Below are 17,035 nucleotides of genomic sequence, written 5' to 3'. Positions count from 1 at the left end.
TCCCTCCTTTAAACATTCTCTTTTTCTTTTTATTTCACTTGTCTGTTCACCATCGTCATCCAGGTGGAACATGGGTTAGGTGGACAAATTCTGTCACTCTTACAATCGTTTCCATTTTTTTCTCTCTTGACACTCTTTGTGGGGCACCATATAACCCTTCCTTAGTGTGAAAGGGGTATTGATGTTAATGGTTTCCTCATCTTCATTACCCCAACACATCACTTCTTTCTAGAGCATCTATGAAACTTGTCCTTAGTGCGAAAGTGGTTTTGGTGTTAATGGTTTCCTCATCTTCATTCCCCCAACACAGCTCCACTTCTTTCTAGAGCACCTTTGAAACTTGTCCTTGGTGTGAAAGGGGTATTGAGGTTTCTCTCCCCTCTCTCAATTATTTTTATTAGTTTCAATTTTCCCCCTCTTTAAAGGTGAAGTCCTTCTTAACAAAAAAATGATTTTAATAGAGAAAAAAAATCATACAAAATAATGCTGAAAAAATTATCAAATTCAGATGTAAAATGAAATTATGATTTTAAAATGACATCTTGAAACTTTGCTTGTTTTCATCAAAGGAAAGGCAAAAGAGAGGATTATGACTGTTGGTTCCACATTATTTCTTGTATTCCATTTAAAAGAATTGTCATATATTTTTTTTGCATATTTGCCAACAGAGAGGCCCTTTTATTGAATCAGAGTGGATAACAAATATGGCTACTCCACATGTTAGAGAGCAATCAAACCTTGTATTTCATTTTAACAAAATCTTTGCTATCTTTGAGGACAAAGTTGTGTTATATTTTATATGATAAAATTAAAAAGATATGATAAAATTAAAAAGAAATTGTGAGAGGTTGACTGCATCACTCCCTTGGAGTAAGAAATTAAAAATTGAAATGAAATCTCATCAGTAAACCAAATCTGCTGCATACATGTCTTTAATCAAGCTGTGCAAATGTTACTACATGAGAGGTATCTTCATAATGCAATGTATACTATGCATGGTTTATTTTCTTATCCGAATACATGGTTGAGTCTGTTGACCTTCCAAGTCAATTATCGCCCCATTGAGAGTAATTTTTTGGAGGTCTGGAGATTCCTGCACATAGCTCTTAGAAAGTAACATTGTGCTATATCTTAAATATATCAATCCCAGAACAAGAGCACCTTGAGCACTTAAAGGTAAATGCTAGTTTTGGTAACGATATCAAAATGAGTTCGTACAGAATCCAATGAAAAGACCACCATAGTGTCTGTATAAAAAAAGAATATGTGCCAAAGGATTCTGGAAGAAATTGTGTAATTCCTGAGAAATTAGCAAATATGCACAGGATTCGGGTAGGGCATCGGGCCCGACGCTCTAAGCAATAATTATACATTGTCCCACGTGCGCTAATCTGTGTTGGGGATCTTCGGTGTGAACATTTTTCAGCGTAGATTTCAAGATTTCACAAAGTTTAGTTAATGTATCTGTACCAGATCTAGATCCTCGATGATATACTGACATTTAAGCCTGGTTTTTCAGACTTTCTCGTGAAATCAGTGTTTACTGCAAACACTGGCATTTCTCTTTAACATGGTGGATTTGTCTTCAAAATAAATACCCTATATTATTACAGATATGAAAGCCTTAACATTACAAGGGAATTTAAGAAATACACAAAGCCACAAAAGGGCAAAAGTATTTATGATTTTTTTTTATTCTATCTTTCACAATTGCACAACTGAATTCAAGATATTTGCCATCAATAATATGTAGACAACAATGGTCAGTGTTTGAACATCAATGACAATTAAATGGTTATGTGTAATAAACTAAAACAGTTAATTCCTAAAGACAGCAACTCAAGGTGTTGCTTCTAATGCACCAAATTAGATGTCATCTTATTTTAATACCTTATATTTCCAGACCCCACAAAATTGTTTTATCAATGTTCCATCAATATCATGACCCCCCCCCTCATGATTTAAAACTAGACTTGCATAAGTATTTCATATGTTGCATATATCCAAGACAAATGATGTCATCTACGTATAAAGAGGGAGCAATAAGAATTGACATGCCTTTCAAATTCATACAATAATACATCAACAGAAGAGTATCTGTCATCACAGGTCAACAAGGAAAATTCTAATCACACCTTGTCAGTCATTGTTGTGTAACTTTTAGTAGTAAAACTGGCTCAAAACATCAAACGGTAAGATCTGCTGCCCTTACATTAAATTTCAACCACAGTATACAATTTTCCACAATTAAGGCTAGCTAATTCATTCTTAACATTAAACAAAAATGATCACATGATATTATTGGAATGTGGTTACCTACATGTACATAAAATTATATGTGTTACATTGATGTCTTCTTTTTCTGAACTGAAAAGGTAGAAGTTACTTTCATGTCATCTAGTATTTCAAAAGTTATACCATTTTTCTTTACCAACCGAATGACATTTACATTTCATCTATTCTATTGCTAATCAGCTGATACCATAGATCGGTCAAATACATTTTCCCTATGCTACAAGCACATTTTCAATAAATCCCTATTTGCTATAACTGATCTATAGGAGAAAGAATAGCATTAAGACTCTGGAACATTGATCATGAGCTGTTTTCCCTTGGGGTCATCAAACTTATCCATAACCTTGACAGTAGCCATCATACCAATACCAAAACCAATGATAGCAATAACAAGCAATGCTGTCATGATTCCCATCCAAATAGCTGGAGAGAAGTAACCTATGCAGTCATTAGCTTGAGAAAACTTGTCATTCTCAATCCCAAATGGTTGAATCTGTATTAAAAATAAAAACAATAAAGCGGGTTATTGAAGAATTGGTATAAATATATAGGATCAATTTCATTAAAATCTGAAGTCATCACACAAATCATTTTGGTATTGCTGCTTAATCTTAGCAAATGTTACTTGTGCCAAATAAATCAAACTGGCATTTACATTATTTGACAAAATTATGCTTTTTAATATGTCTTGGCAGAGTACAAAAAAATATTGCTGACAGTGTAAGGAAATAGTTTCAGAAATCTTCTTCGATTAACAGAACAATTAATACAGTGAACTATCAATCTCTCCAAATATCTCAACTTTTCTCATTATTCTCAAAATACATAGTAGGGAGAATATTGCAATTTGCTGTTTTGAATTCTGAATTGAAATAGACCACCAGACAGCATTACACCATGATACATGTAGATAATAATATCAAACAATCTTCCTGTGATTGGTTGATAGAGCATCATGTGAGTTTAGATATTTTGAACTATTTCAGAATGTTGGCATGATTGGCACTCCATGTAATACTATTTGAAAAATGACTTCCTGTTTGTTACATTAAGTATGACAAATAGTATTTACTATTTGAGAAATGACGTCACAGCCAAGTAGTGATGAACAGTGAATCCCTTAAGATGCAAGTAAATTCAGCAGCCATACGAGAGTTCAAGTGCCTATCACGCAGAACTCTCGAGTTGTCATGGCTCTAGAAAGTGGCCAGATACTGATCATGATAGCGCCAGCTTTTAATATTTCTTTGGCTTAGCCTGTAAACAAATTTGCCTGCTTCAGTAGTGAGTGTTTTGGTCAGTACACTGACAAAGACTTGAATGAATTCATTACTTAGGTGGACAGGGAAAACACCCCAAAAAATAAAATATGGACTGTCAGTTTTCCAGGAATTTTATTTGGAGGTGAAAGTGAATTTTGAAGATCTAAGCATCAAAGGACTTGATGGAATTATTCTTGTATTATTTCCTTGTATAGGATAAATGTTTGATTCCAAATATAGCTAAATATGCCTTACTTCCACCTTTTGATTAAAACTATAGACAGAAGTGCCTCCAATAGTACTTAAAGCTAATAGTTCCATTGGAGGTACCTTTGTCCATACTTTTACTTAAAACACAAAGTATACCTGAAAGACAAAGTATATTTGTATACTATCTAAGAAACCAATTCAAAAAGATTACATGTAATTCATGTTTTTTCAATACGTTGTTTGTGATTTTTCAGAGATATGGAATAAATTGAAATTGAAAATTGAAATATTTACCTGGAAATCCTTGAAAATAAGATTGACCATATCATCAGTTTTATTTGGTTGCTGCTTGCTGACAAATGTAATATCACCACAGTGATAGGACCATCCTAATGGAGTCTCTAACTCATGTAAATCAACCATGTGTGTTAACTCCTTTTGTCCTTTTAGTTGAGCAGTGATAGAACTTTTGCTTACATACCAGAAGTCTCTTGCAGTCATGTTAAATTCCACTCTACAAAAACAAGTGGAAAAGAGATTATCATTTTTTTTAAAGCACTTGAAGAGCTCTAAGTTATTAATGGGAGCCATTTTGGCCATTTACAAACCGTAACAACTCACATATATATATTTTATTTCAAATGGTGCCATAACTTGTCATGTTTGGCAGCAATTGTATATTAATAGATTTCTCAATTTTAAAGTAAGCAAATTGATTTACGCAAATCTTACTAAATAGGTTCATTATTGCGGATTGAAATAATCGCTAGAGGGTTGTGCACACCGATCCGATCGTTCCCGGCCCCGATCGAGGGACCGCTCAGCCAGTCAACCCCCGCCCACGGGAAACTAGCGAGCCCGCCAATTTTTGGTCTCATTTGCATATTGCCGACCCACGGCGTATTTGCATATACCCCCGGCTTATTTGCATAACTCCTGACCAATCACACAACAGATCAGTGCCCACCTATTGTTCTCGCGTTTGTGCGTACGGTCTTGGAGGTTAGTATAAATAGAGTACGATATCGGACAATCCGTGTCACTTGATAAAGAGTTGCAGCGGCACTCAAAACTCGTGAACTTGTAAGCTAGTGAACACTTTTTGCGAGAGTGATCACGAATTTCCTAGAAAGCCAGTGAACACTTTTTGCGAGAGTGATCATGAATTTCCTTGTTGCCATAGTAGATTGCGAGACAAATGAATACCCTCTAGCGATTACGCAAATCTTGTTCAATAAATGCACCAAACCTCAACCATATTCCAAAATCAAATCAATTCATCTTTCAAATTCATGCACTCACTTTGATATCAATGTAAAACTAAGATATAAGCATGATCAGATTATCATGCTAGTTGAAAATATAGAGTACATTAAATCAAAGAAAATTCTGCATACTCACTTGAAAGACACACTTTCTATCCAATCAGTGCCATTCAATCCTTCCAAATCCGAAATCCCCAAGTTGAAGCTGTGGAATAAACAAAAAACTTACAATAAATGAGCAGCTCTGAACAATCTACAAACACAAATAATCATATTCTAAAATGTTACTATTGCATGGCCAGCTCATCATCTTATATGGTTGAATTTGATTTTAATTCCTTCAATGTATTTGAAGTTATTGCACTTTGTGGATGCTAACACTTTAACAACCCTGTCACACAAAACACAAATGTCCACACTTTATCAGAGCTTGATTACAATTTCTTTCATACTAATTTGAGTATATCACAGTAGCATGGTATTTCATGCTTATTTCAAATGCTTTTCAAGCCATGATCACTTTGACATATTTGCCAAAATCAAATACGTTGTTTCCTTGTAAGAAAAAGATACTTATTACTGATCAACATCAGTGACAATTGGTCATACTTCTCCATCTAAATTTCAGTTAGATTTTGACTGGATATTCAAGAAGAAAATAAACTTGGCATGTGAACTGACTTGAATGGGGAAAAAATAACATGAAGTATGAAATTTCACTAGGTTTAAACATGTGTTGTGACATACTATGCATGCAGAGAAAGAAACCAACATGATAGATCCTTACATGAGTGATCTGTTGGTCAAACAATCTGATCCTGTGGATACCCAACCAGTAGTAGGAAGTGGCACACTCTCATTCTTCTTGCCATCTGCTCCTTTCACATATTGCACATTGATGTTTGCTGCAAAGAAATACAACTGACAGCCATCTTCTGTGAAGTTGATAAATGCAAACTTAGCTGCATCACCATCAGAGGCCTGAAGGAGACGACGCCCACTTGCATGAGATGAATCCTAGAGAGAAGAATACATTGACAAATGATACATTAAGTCATATGGCAGAAAAATACTACGCTTTGGAGCTTTGCATGGTGGATATGGGTGAAATTTTAATAGGTAACACATTGATAGTTCTTAAACAAATACAGGTGTTAATTCTTTTGGTACAATTTATGGGGAATAAAGGAGGGGGATAATGGAGATCTATATGAAAAAAAATGTTCAGATTTTTCAGAAAGTAATCACTGTTCTTCATCAGTGTCGGTTTATACAGGCCTGAAGGTGGACACAGAAAAGGAATGGATGTTGCACAGACAATTACCGGTACTCACGACATGAAGCATCGACTACCATGTCCACCTACATATATACATCATTTACTAGGATGACACTCTAAAACAAGACCAAGGGGGTGTTTCACAAAGATTAAAGAATGACGTAGAGTCACACGTTAATAAATGCCGAGTTGCGTGTGGTATAAAAGATATTGCTGAAATGGTCAGATGATGCCAAGAGAGCGTGCACTACTGCATATCCATCTAAAAGTTTGTGCGTTGCATATCATGTACATGTAGGTGTTGGCATTTAAGTATGTCTCTAAGGCATACTTAAATCATGGTGAAACACCCACAACATCATAAAATTATAAATACCTACACCAAGTACAATCATGTTTAATAAGTTGAGTAAAGAATTAATTTTTTTTTTTACCTGGGATATAGGAGAAGCAGTGAAGAAGAGTGTGAATGGAGTTGATCTTCCATTGAATTTATTCATAAGAATCTTGACATACTTATCAGCTGCCTTCAACTGCTCCTCAACAGAGTCACTATAAGGATTAAATAACCAAGGAGAATAACAAACAAATGTATTGTTCCTGGCTGTCTTGACATACAAGCATATCTCCAAGCATAAAATGGTAGTTCACTTGGGTGAGGTACTGTACATGTATTTCAACCTCAGAAATGTTAAATTGAATGACATAAGCCAATTATATTTGGGAGTAAAAAAGTAAAGGGTGAAAGAAATTGATTTATTATCATATAAACATCCAAATAAAAGGAAGCCCCCATAGATTTTTCTCTATAACTATGTGGAATTGATAAACACATTCAGTTTGTATCATGTTTGAAAAACAAAAGCATTAAGTGTCGACCATGTGGTGAGAAAAGTATCCATAAATAAACTTCCTGAAATTGCTACAATTAATAAAGTTGGATATATCTCAATATTCTTAATCATTTTTGTATCAGGTAAAAATGGTATGATCTCCTTAACTAACCTGGGTTCAACTCTGACAATAACAAGGTTGGTCTGTTTAGAATCTAAGGCAAGAGACTGTACATCTACAGGATTGCTGATTTCTGTGATAAGTCCTGTGACCTTTGACATCAGGTCATCAAGAAGGTCAGATGTGTCTGTCTGGGGAAGAACCAAGCTTGATGCAGAACTTTCCATGGAGCTCTGGAACACAGAATAAATCAACAATATAGGGTAGTTTAAAAATCAAAGAAATAGTAAAAAATAATACACATTTTCTTCTAGATCACTTTTGAATGAAAATGAAACATTGTGAAAATACAGGACACTTTTTCCTTTAAATCATTAACCAAATCAAATGAGCAAAACAGTTTTTGATCTGGTTTTTCCCAGTACAGCATCTATGTTCCAAGCCTGGCACGTGAAAGAATCTGCTTCTCTGTTTGGAAAGAGTATGGATTTTTTTTCCAGTGAAAGAGTTAAAAAAATTTACATATTTTTTTTACAGATTAATATTCAGACAATTACATGCATATGACAAATTGTATTTGCAGTGTCATTGAACATCAATCAATCAAATTAATCAATCATAGCCAAGCAAATATTTCAACTTGGATAATGAAACATTGACTGTTCAAATCAACATTAAAATGTAAAATAAAACATGCCCATGGAAAAACCATAATTTACGAGATAAGGTCATGAAAATTGCAAGTTCTTTGAATATTGTAAGTTATGATTTTGAAAAGATGAAGAGGTTCTAAGATTTACCTTGATGTTAGGAATAATTCCTCCTTGGTTTTGTGCATCATATGCATTGCTGTATCGAGTGAGATCACCAAGCTTCAACTGCATGGATGGAAAAAAAAAGATTACCGTACTAGTACTCACAAGGACTTACAATTGTTTACATACAGAATAACATAGCTTCATTCCATCATCAATCACTCATACTTGGGGGAAATACATGTAGCTAAGAGAGAATGTAATTTATAACATTAAGTATATCTGCATATCATTAAAACCTTTTACAAACTAAAGGTGATATAACACTGAAAACTAAAAGAGCCAGGTTATTTGGACCCCTCTCAAAGCAAGGGGGGGGGGGAATCCCCCTCCCCCCCCCCCCCGAGATCTCGTCCTTCATTTTTTCAATGGAAATTGTTGCAGTCTTAATTCTGATCATAACAGGACACAATTATTTAAGTTTAATTGGTAAAAGTAGAAATAATGATGCATTTATGAATTTTGTCTAAATACACAATTTGCATTGGATTTGTACATGAATTCACGTTTTTGAACAGTTTTGGGTCTGACATGCACTTACATAATGTTGCGTAATACCCAGGCATCGCAAATTTGGTTTCAAAAGTTGTGCGACATTTGAAAGTAAGATTCTCGAGAGGGTTATCTTTTCAAGACTCACAGATTATTTGTTAGAACATGATTTATTTGACCCATTTCAGTCTGCCTACCGACCTCATCACAGTGTTGAGCACTCCTCACTAATGTTTCTAACTTTATCTTACAAAAAATGGACAGTGGATCTGTCACAGCAATGGTACTCGTAGATCATTTGACACCGTGGACCACACCCTAATTATTAACACTCTGACTAGTTAAGGTGTTCAGGGCAAGGCCCTACAATGGCTGAAATCTTACCTCTCGGTCCTCATAAATGGTGTTACCTCTTCATCTAGGCCACTGGTCTGTGGTGTCCCCCAGGGCTCTGTTGGAGGGCCCACTTTGTTTTCCATTTATTTGACAGGGCTTAAAGATATGTTTGAACGTCACTCTGTTCACTATCATTTATATGCAGATGATATTCAGATTTTTATATAGTTTTCACCCGATCAAACTAGTGCCACACAAGCCCTGTCTAATCTCGAAAGATGTATAATGGACATTGACACTTGGTTGAAGTCAAACTCATTACTTTTGAACCATAGTAAATGCGAGTTTTTAGTTTTTGGCTCAAAGTAAATTCTGCAAAATGCAGCTGCGCTTTTTGTAACTCTATCTAGCAAGCGCAGCCACATCACCCCTATACTGAAAACTCTTCACTGGTTGCCCCTGAAGGAACGCATAGTCTTTAAAATCTTTTCGATTTTTCATATAGTCAATGGAACTTCTCTCAGTTACAATGGCCCAAATTCACAAAGGTGATTTTAAAAACCCACGGTTGAGTCCATGATTTATGCAGATTTCCTGTAAAAATTACGCTTAATTTAGCGCGTGTAAGCCGTGTATAAACTATGTCCAATGCTGATGCGCGCATTTGTCACAGTGCTCCAAATTGACGCCTGTTACCATGGTTAGATATGCTATTTTATTCATGAGTCCACTGTATTTATTCATGAGTCCACTCTTCAAACAGTAGACTCATGAATAAAATAGGCGTCAATTTGGTGCACTGTGACAAATGCGCGCATCAGCTTGGACATGTTTTAGACACGCGCCCGATACGCGCTAAATTAAGCGTAATCTATACAGGAAATCTGCATAAACCATGGACTCAACCGTGGGTTTTCAAAACCACCTTTGTGAATTCGGGCCAATAAGTCTTTGATGCATCATTACCAACCCTCAAGAAATTTACGATCCTCATCATCTAATCTCTTACAAATTCCTTTTGCTATAAAGAAATCATGCGGGGAGCGGGCGATTGCTCATGCAGGACCTAGCCTGTGGAATTCTCTCCCACACAGTTTGAAAAGCCAGACTTTAGTGACCACCTTCAAGGGCAACCTGAAATATACCTGTATAAAAGTGTTTTTTGATAGACATTTGACTTTTTGTTCAGACATGTATTATATATAGTTTTTGTTGTTCTGCTCTGAAGCGCCTTGAGCATCCAATCAAGATGGAAAGAGCACTATATAAATCTTATGTATTATTATTATGTAAATCCCAAAACAAATTTCTTTTATAGAATTGAATTAATTAAATTGAATTTAATTGAACTATGGAGATGTTAGTTGCATCAGTTACCTTGTTTATCAAGACCAGAATTATTGTCTGTGGCTTTTGGTCTGCTCCAATGACATGATTCACAAAGTCATTTCTCAGAGATTCTTTGCCGACTTCTTCACCAGCAGATATCTGACGAGTACCAAACAGGCTCCTACAAATATAAATTAAAAACACATTTAATTAAATATAAGCTTCAAATCTAAAAAGCAACAACTACCTAAGGAAAAGATGAAAGGGAAAATGACAGCCTGTTTCTGCATGTGACTTATTCATGTCTACATTTGTAGAGTAGCACTGGAGACCTAAAGAGGCTGGGGATGATTCTCCTGCCCCACCCCACCCCTAATTTTTGTAACCATTCTGCCTAGATCTTTTTCCATGCTGCTCCATGACTTTTTACTTTCAAGTCTCATGCATCTTTTTAGATCAAGTATGTGATACCAAGATACACAGTTCCAAAGATTATATGCAACATTTTGTAAACTGATGATTTTTTTCTGTGTACACAAAAGTCAATGCAAAGTTTTCTCACCTTAAAAGAAGTACTTAAAATGGGTAGTAACATTTGTTACATTATAAGCACTACATGTTTATTTTGTTTGAGCTTGATTTTGTGATTCTTGGAACAACTAGAAATTAAAAGCAAATACTACACAAAAAAAATGAAAATCAATTCATCAAATAGATCTGAAGGGCAATTTATTTTACATAAACCTGTCGGAAAGACAAATCTAGACTGCACACGCCTCTCATGAATTTCCTGTCCAAAGCAAGTATGAATCAGACCATGATTAAGTGAAACATTTCAAAACTTTGCTGTTGGCTTTTACTTCCTGTCTCTTTTCAGTCATCACTTCCTCCAAGCCCTGTCGCAGATACTATTCAAAAGGACAATTAACATTTAACTTGAAGTTTTGTTATTTATATTCATGAGTTTTTTATTGGTTTTACAATCACAAACATAATCACAATATTTAAATATCATTGGTATAACAAATGGAGGAAAAACATGAAAAAATAAGTTACACTGTACAAGAATATATATTTCAAAGAAAAAGATCAGCTAGCCATCAGCAGAAAAACACACAAAAAACTGACTGTTTACTTAAAACTAAAAGACCTCACACCAACCTGATTTATAAAATAGGTGTATTATTTCAAGCATCGAGATTTGCCAATACTCGTCACATGACAATAAACTTTATTTTTGCATGCACGGCAGTGCAAAAGGTGCATAACGAAAATTGACATTGCACGCTCAAGCAGATCAGTGCGGTAGAAGTCCAACAAAACAGTACTGTAATGCCCTTTTTACACAGGATTTTCTTAAACCCGGACTATCGCTAACCCCGTACTATCCTTAACCCCGTACTATTTTTTTTCCTTTTCACACATGCCAAATTGTTATTGCTAACCCCAGATAAGGAATGCTTGCTTTTTACACACGAAACTCGCTAACCCCGGACTAGTGGTTTTTGTCTATCATTCGTAGTACAAGTGCTTCACTCGTACACTTTTTACACACGCTACAATTTCCTTAACCCCGTACTATAGGTGGGGCCAAATTGCCATTTAGCCCCACCTATAGTACGGGGTTAAGCTTAGCCCACTTTCGTTTTACACATGCGATCTTAACCCCGTACTATTGCTCTTAGCACCGCAATTGGTGGGATAACCCTGCTTTTTTGCAGGGCCAAATAATCCCGTACTATAGGTGGGGTTAGCCCACTTTGCAAAAACGCTGTGTAAAACGAAAGTGGGCTAAGTTTTACCCCGTACTATAGGTGGGGCTAAATTGCCATTTAGCCCCACCAATAGTACGGGGTTAAGGAAATTTTAGCCTGTCTAAAAAGGGTATAACTTATTAAGAAATTGTTTCTGTGTTGCTATTTTATAAAACAAATAATGCATCTACTCCGTGGTGCGTAAAAGTAAGTACAGAGAAAGCTTAATTTCTTCAGATGGTGCACACTGGGCACTCGCCGCCAGTGGCTTGTGCACAGTGCGGCTCCTATTTAATGAAACCTTGCGTGCTCTGCATTTCCGCTAACGCACTCAGCTGCATGCATTTTTTATATACTAATCATCAGATAGGCTAACAACATTCAGGCTAAAACCACTTAGTCCAATCCTCTTTTGGTCTAATGACCACTTGGTCTAATAGCCAATTGGTCTAATGACCACTTGGTCTAATAGCAATTGGTCTAACGCCCAGTTGGGCTAATCACCACTTGGTCTAATTTTTCATTTGGTCTATTTGCCATTATGTCTAATGTATTTCATTGTCACTTGGTCTAATTGCATTTGGTCTGATACCAGTTTGTCTCATAGTCTGTTGGTCTAATACTAGATGATCTAGTAGTTGGTCTAATCCTCACTTGGTCCAATATTCATTTGGTCTATATTACAATTGATCTAATTTCAACTTCCGCTAATTTCCACTTGGTCTAATTTCCAGATAGTCTAACATTCATTTCGTCTGCATGCCACTTGATCTACTGTGTAAAGTTTGGTGACTTGTCCATTTTCTGGTGAAATTTGTTAAATTACTTTCTGTGTGCTGGCTTCGATCTTCACACGCGCGCCCCTCGATATCTGAGTCCAGTAAGAGTGACGTATATTTCCTTCCCAAAAGTTTCATAATATGGGGATGAAGCCTTTAGGGATGAAAAAAAATATTTGAGGATTAAACAAAAATTAAATAAAAATTATTATACTAATTTTCATCTATTAATTGTTCTTCAAAACGGCATAGCCAAACGGATGTACATTACCACGAAGCGGTTCAAGGGTCAGGTCTATTGTCTTTGCTTGTTGACAATCGGATCGAGGGATCTACATGAGATCGGTGTGGTAAAAAACGTCTCATTTTTACCATTTATACTAGTGAAATAATTTTTATCCCTTTATACGCATTAGGCGCATGAAGGTTCATAGATAAATAAAATTCACCCCTACAAACAGATTTCACCCTCTAACTATGGATTTCCTAGGGAAATCCATCCGGGTGTGTAGGTGTCGCTGCAGCGTCTATGGAAAGAGTGTCAAGGTTCCATGTCTATCTGTAGTAGCATATGTCAAGGTTTCAAAAAAACACCAGACATGGAGTCCTCAAGGCTAGGTCGCATGTGCTGCGATGACACTTCTGGCATCCACGACACTAGACAGGAATAACCATCGTTTCTGGGGATTTATTCAACAATTTCTAACATTTTACTATCATCCCCGTTCACCGATGGTAGTGAGTTAGTGTGAACCTGCATGTGTAATCATTTCTTCCAATTCGGGCGGCCGGGTTTATGGATTTTTATTCTTTTTTAATTCTAAGTGACATTATATCATCTTGAACGAATGCCCACTATTTTTGTTATTTTGTTTGTTAGACTTTAATATTTTTTTTGATACTATACAAATGCAATAAAATATTGAAAATATATGTTACCGATGATTTATTCCTCATGTTTTGAATTCTTCTGCCAGAGATGCAAAAATGGCAGCCATGTGTTGCTGCAGCATTCTCGCCAGAAAAAAATTCACCCGTGTCGGGGACTTGTGCTGCCACTCCCAGGGGGTGGGTGCGGGAGGGGCGGAAGCGAAGGCCTTTTCATCAAATAGAGACGCCAAGGAAGCCCCATTGAGGCGTATTTTTAAGCCCACACAAATGCACATAAATGCTAGGCCTGGGAGCAAACATCGATTGATCGAATGGTTCGATTGGCATGCCGCCAATCACCAATCGATAAGCAAAATTTACACAAATCGAATGTTTGGCAGATCCCGATTATGACATTGGGAGAACTCGAATACCCAAGTAATAATAACAAAATGACAAGAAAACAATGAAGACACTTCATACAGGTTTAAAAATTATGTTACCGAGATAATTTTTCAAAAATAATCAATGATTGTATTACATTCACAGCTACACACCAACATGAAAGCGCTCCGAATTTTTTTTAATCCCACCCAACCTTGCCCTCGATACACAAAATGAGTTCATTGTCTATGTGCACAAAACAATAAGAAAACACACAACCAAGCTCACTTGAGCTGATTGGACCTTCGGATAGCCAATGAAACTTTTGGGGAAACAAAGAAGAAGGCAGTGGTTCCCTTATCAGGAGAGGTCATGACTTCAGAAATAAATTGACCCCTCCCCCATCTGTGTGTGTGTGTGTGTGTGTGAGGGAGAGAGAAAGACATAAGGGTGGGATCGAGCCGGAGAATTCCTTTCATGTTTCAAAACAATAATGCAACCTTTTTTCTATCCCCTTCACACAATGAAAACTACATTCCAACATGCGCCCGTCTTCAGCGGTACTTTCTCGACTAGTCTCCAAAAATAGACCCAGTTATACATGTAGGTTCAAATGATAAAAAAATCGTAATTTTAAAAGGTATTTCAAATTAAATATTTTGCAAAATATTTTTTTGAAATACATGTGTAGAATCGTGGGCAGTGCCACAAGTGGGGGCATGGGGACATGGTGTGGGCAAGGGATGAAATTGTTCAAGAAATGCTCCACCTGGGGTCAGTCTCAAAGAATAGTTCATGAATGAGTTGTTTACATCTTTGGGCTTTGGACTCTGATCTGGGCTGATTCATTCATATGCAGGGGTGTGGCACTTGGAGGGATCCATGCATAATACCAGAGTATCAGCATGGATTTAGGAAGGATTTTCATTGGAACAATAAACTGAAAGTTTTAATCTCATTTCATGTAGTTTCTTTTGATACAAATATCATGGAGAAGGGGAAAAGGTCCTACTTTCATTTATTCTAAACATGCGACTTTGATGGAGATTTCACCATAAAGTAGGTCAACTATTGTGACTTAAAAGACCTGATTCCCGACGAACAATCGAATCATTCGATTATTTTTTCAGGAAATAATTGGATGGTAAAAATGACAATCGTCCCAGGCCCAGACCTAACATCCATGCACCATAGCGGTCACGCACAATTCTCAAACTCCTTTGCTATTCGTTCATTGGGTGCAGAGAGGGCGGGATAAAATGACAAACACAGTACAACTCCTTTGCTATTCGTTCATTGTGTGTATAGAGGGCGGGATAAATGACAAACACAGTACAAGTACATGTTCCTTGTAATTGTATATACAATGCATTTATTCCAAGTTCCACTCCCATCATATCATCAGTAAGCACAGCTACCGGTAGGTCATGGAGCATAGCCGGTGTGATGTGCGGGGCAGACGGGGGAATAGGCAACGGAACGACCGTACCGTGCCGTCATATGCCCGCAATAGCAGCCGCGAGCTAGCTGGGCGCCTTGCCACTTTCCTAGCCATATAGGGCCTGTAAGTGGTCTTAAGTTGGTGGGACTTCGGCGCAACCCGATAAATGAAGTTGATATCACTAAGTCTAAGATGAGTTTATGGAGTGTATTATTTTTTTTCTGAATATTTCCATTTATTTTTTCCACGCATGTCGCTGAAATTTTACGCATGGTTCCACTTGGTCTCCATTTCCGCACGCATGGTGTTTGCACCATGCGTATTATACACTGGCGAGAACGCTGTGTTGCTGCCCTCTATGTTCAATGTGTTGTGCTTTTATCAAGGCTTTCCGATTAGAATTTTCGATATCCTGGCGAAGGCGAATCAATGCGAGCGACAAGTTCCAAATGCACACACATAGATTACAAGCACAAAGCAGCAGCACAAATCGCGATATATAGCGACTGGTAAATACGTAAGGATGATATCATCCAAGATGGCAACTTGCGTTTACCAACGAAAGTATCGAATATAACAATGTTTTGATCATCATTCGAAGGGAATTAGCGGTAACTGCATTCTAAGCACTCATCCTACGAGCGAGGTTATAATATAACCTCGTTCTCGGCTGTATGCTTTCCAATTGTGCAAATATACATCGCTAATTTTCCTCCCATCCGTCATTCAAAGTATCACGAACTTGTACAATTTTATAAATGTAACTTAGCCCAACATCTTTTCTTAAGAATATCATTCTTACTGACCTTACAACATAAAAAAAATGTTGCAATTCTTAACAAAAATGGACGATCGAGACAGGGGTAGGAGAGAACTTTTTGTTTTTTAATTTTTGAGGTTCCAGTCTGTACCCAGGCCCCAGATGTCAGGAAAACTGCCACTCGTTAGACCTTCATCCATACAATCATGGTAAGTACATAATTTCTCTTTTCACAATTCATTTGGAGAAATATTTAGACCATAAATCACGCTAGTCCCGTGAGTATATATGGTCAAATACACGGTAAGCCCCTGGGCTCCCGCCGCGCCCGCTGCGCGGGCGGGAGCTCCCTGGGTTATGACATGTCTCGCTCAGTCACTGTCCACTGAGTCACTCACGTAAGGTTGACAATGAAGTCTATATTTTTGAACACCAACTCACCTCGTATTCGACCAAGCTACAACCGGAACGTTGGACGCACTAGCAGCTGAAAATATGACAACTGTGACAAACAGTCCTACTACTACCAATTTGTCCATTTTCTAAATTTTACCGGTAAAGTCAGAACTGAACAACATGTACGCCAACGATGAATGCGGGAATCCAAAATGGCTCGCTAGAATCAAAGTCATGTGATATCGATCGACCGTCGAGCTCTCGACTTGTCACCTGACATGCGCCGCGCGCGCCGTACTACCGATAATGTGCCACGCCCACGTCCACAACAGACGTGCAGCCACGGCCACCATGCAATCGCTGGGCAAATATACTTCACTTAATTAGCATGTTCAGCTGTTTCTTATAAATGCA

At 37.1% G+C, this 17,035-nt stretch overlaps 1 protein-coding gene across 1 annotated transcript; it reads right to left on the bottom strand.

Moving 5' to 3' along the window:
- Positions 1–1,681: 1,681 nt before the first annotated feature.
- On the bottom strand, positions 1,682–16,862 carry LOC121410221 (V-type proton ATPase subunit S1-like). Its single transcript, XM_041602158.1, has 9 exons — positions 16,667–16,862; positions 10,286–10,418; positions 8,066–8,143; positions 7,317–7,498; positions 6,746–6,863; positions 5,820–6,049; positions 5,169–5,237; positions 4,062–4,281; positions 1,682–2,788 (listed from the first exon to the last, which is right to left on the bottom strand). The coding sequence occupies exons 1-9, from the start codon at positions 16,762–16,764 to the stop codon at positions 2,576–2,578; spliced, it is 1,341 nt and encodes a 446-aa protein (XP_041458092.1). The 5' UTR covers positions 16,765–16,862; the 3' UTR covers positions 1,682–2,575.
- Between the last annotated feature and the right edge of the window lie 173 nt (positions 16,863–17,035).

The sequence above is a fragment of the Lytechinus variegatus genome, chromosome 3 (genome assembly GCF_018143015.1).
Source record: "Lytechinus variegatus isolate NC3 chromosome 3, Lvar_3.0, whole genome shotgun sequence".
Classification (NCBI taxonomy): Eukaryota; Metazoa; Echinodermata; class Echinoidea; order Temnopleuroida; family Toxopneustidae; genus Lytechinus; species Lytechinus variegatus.
This window is presented reverse-complemented; position numbering and strand designations above follow the sequence as displayed.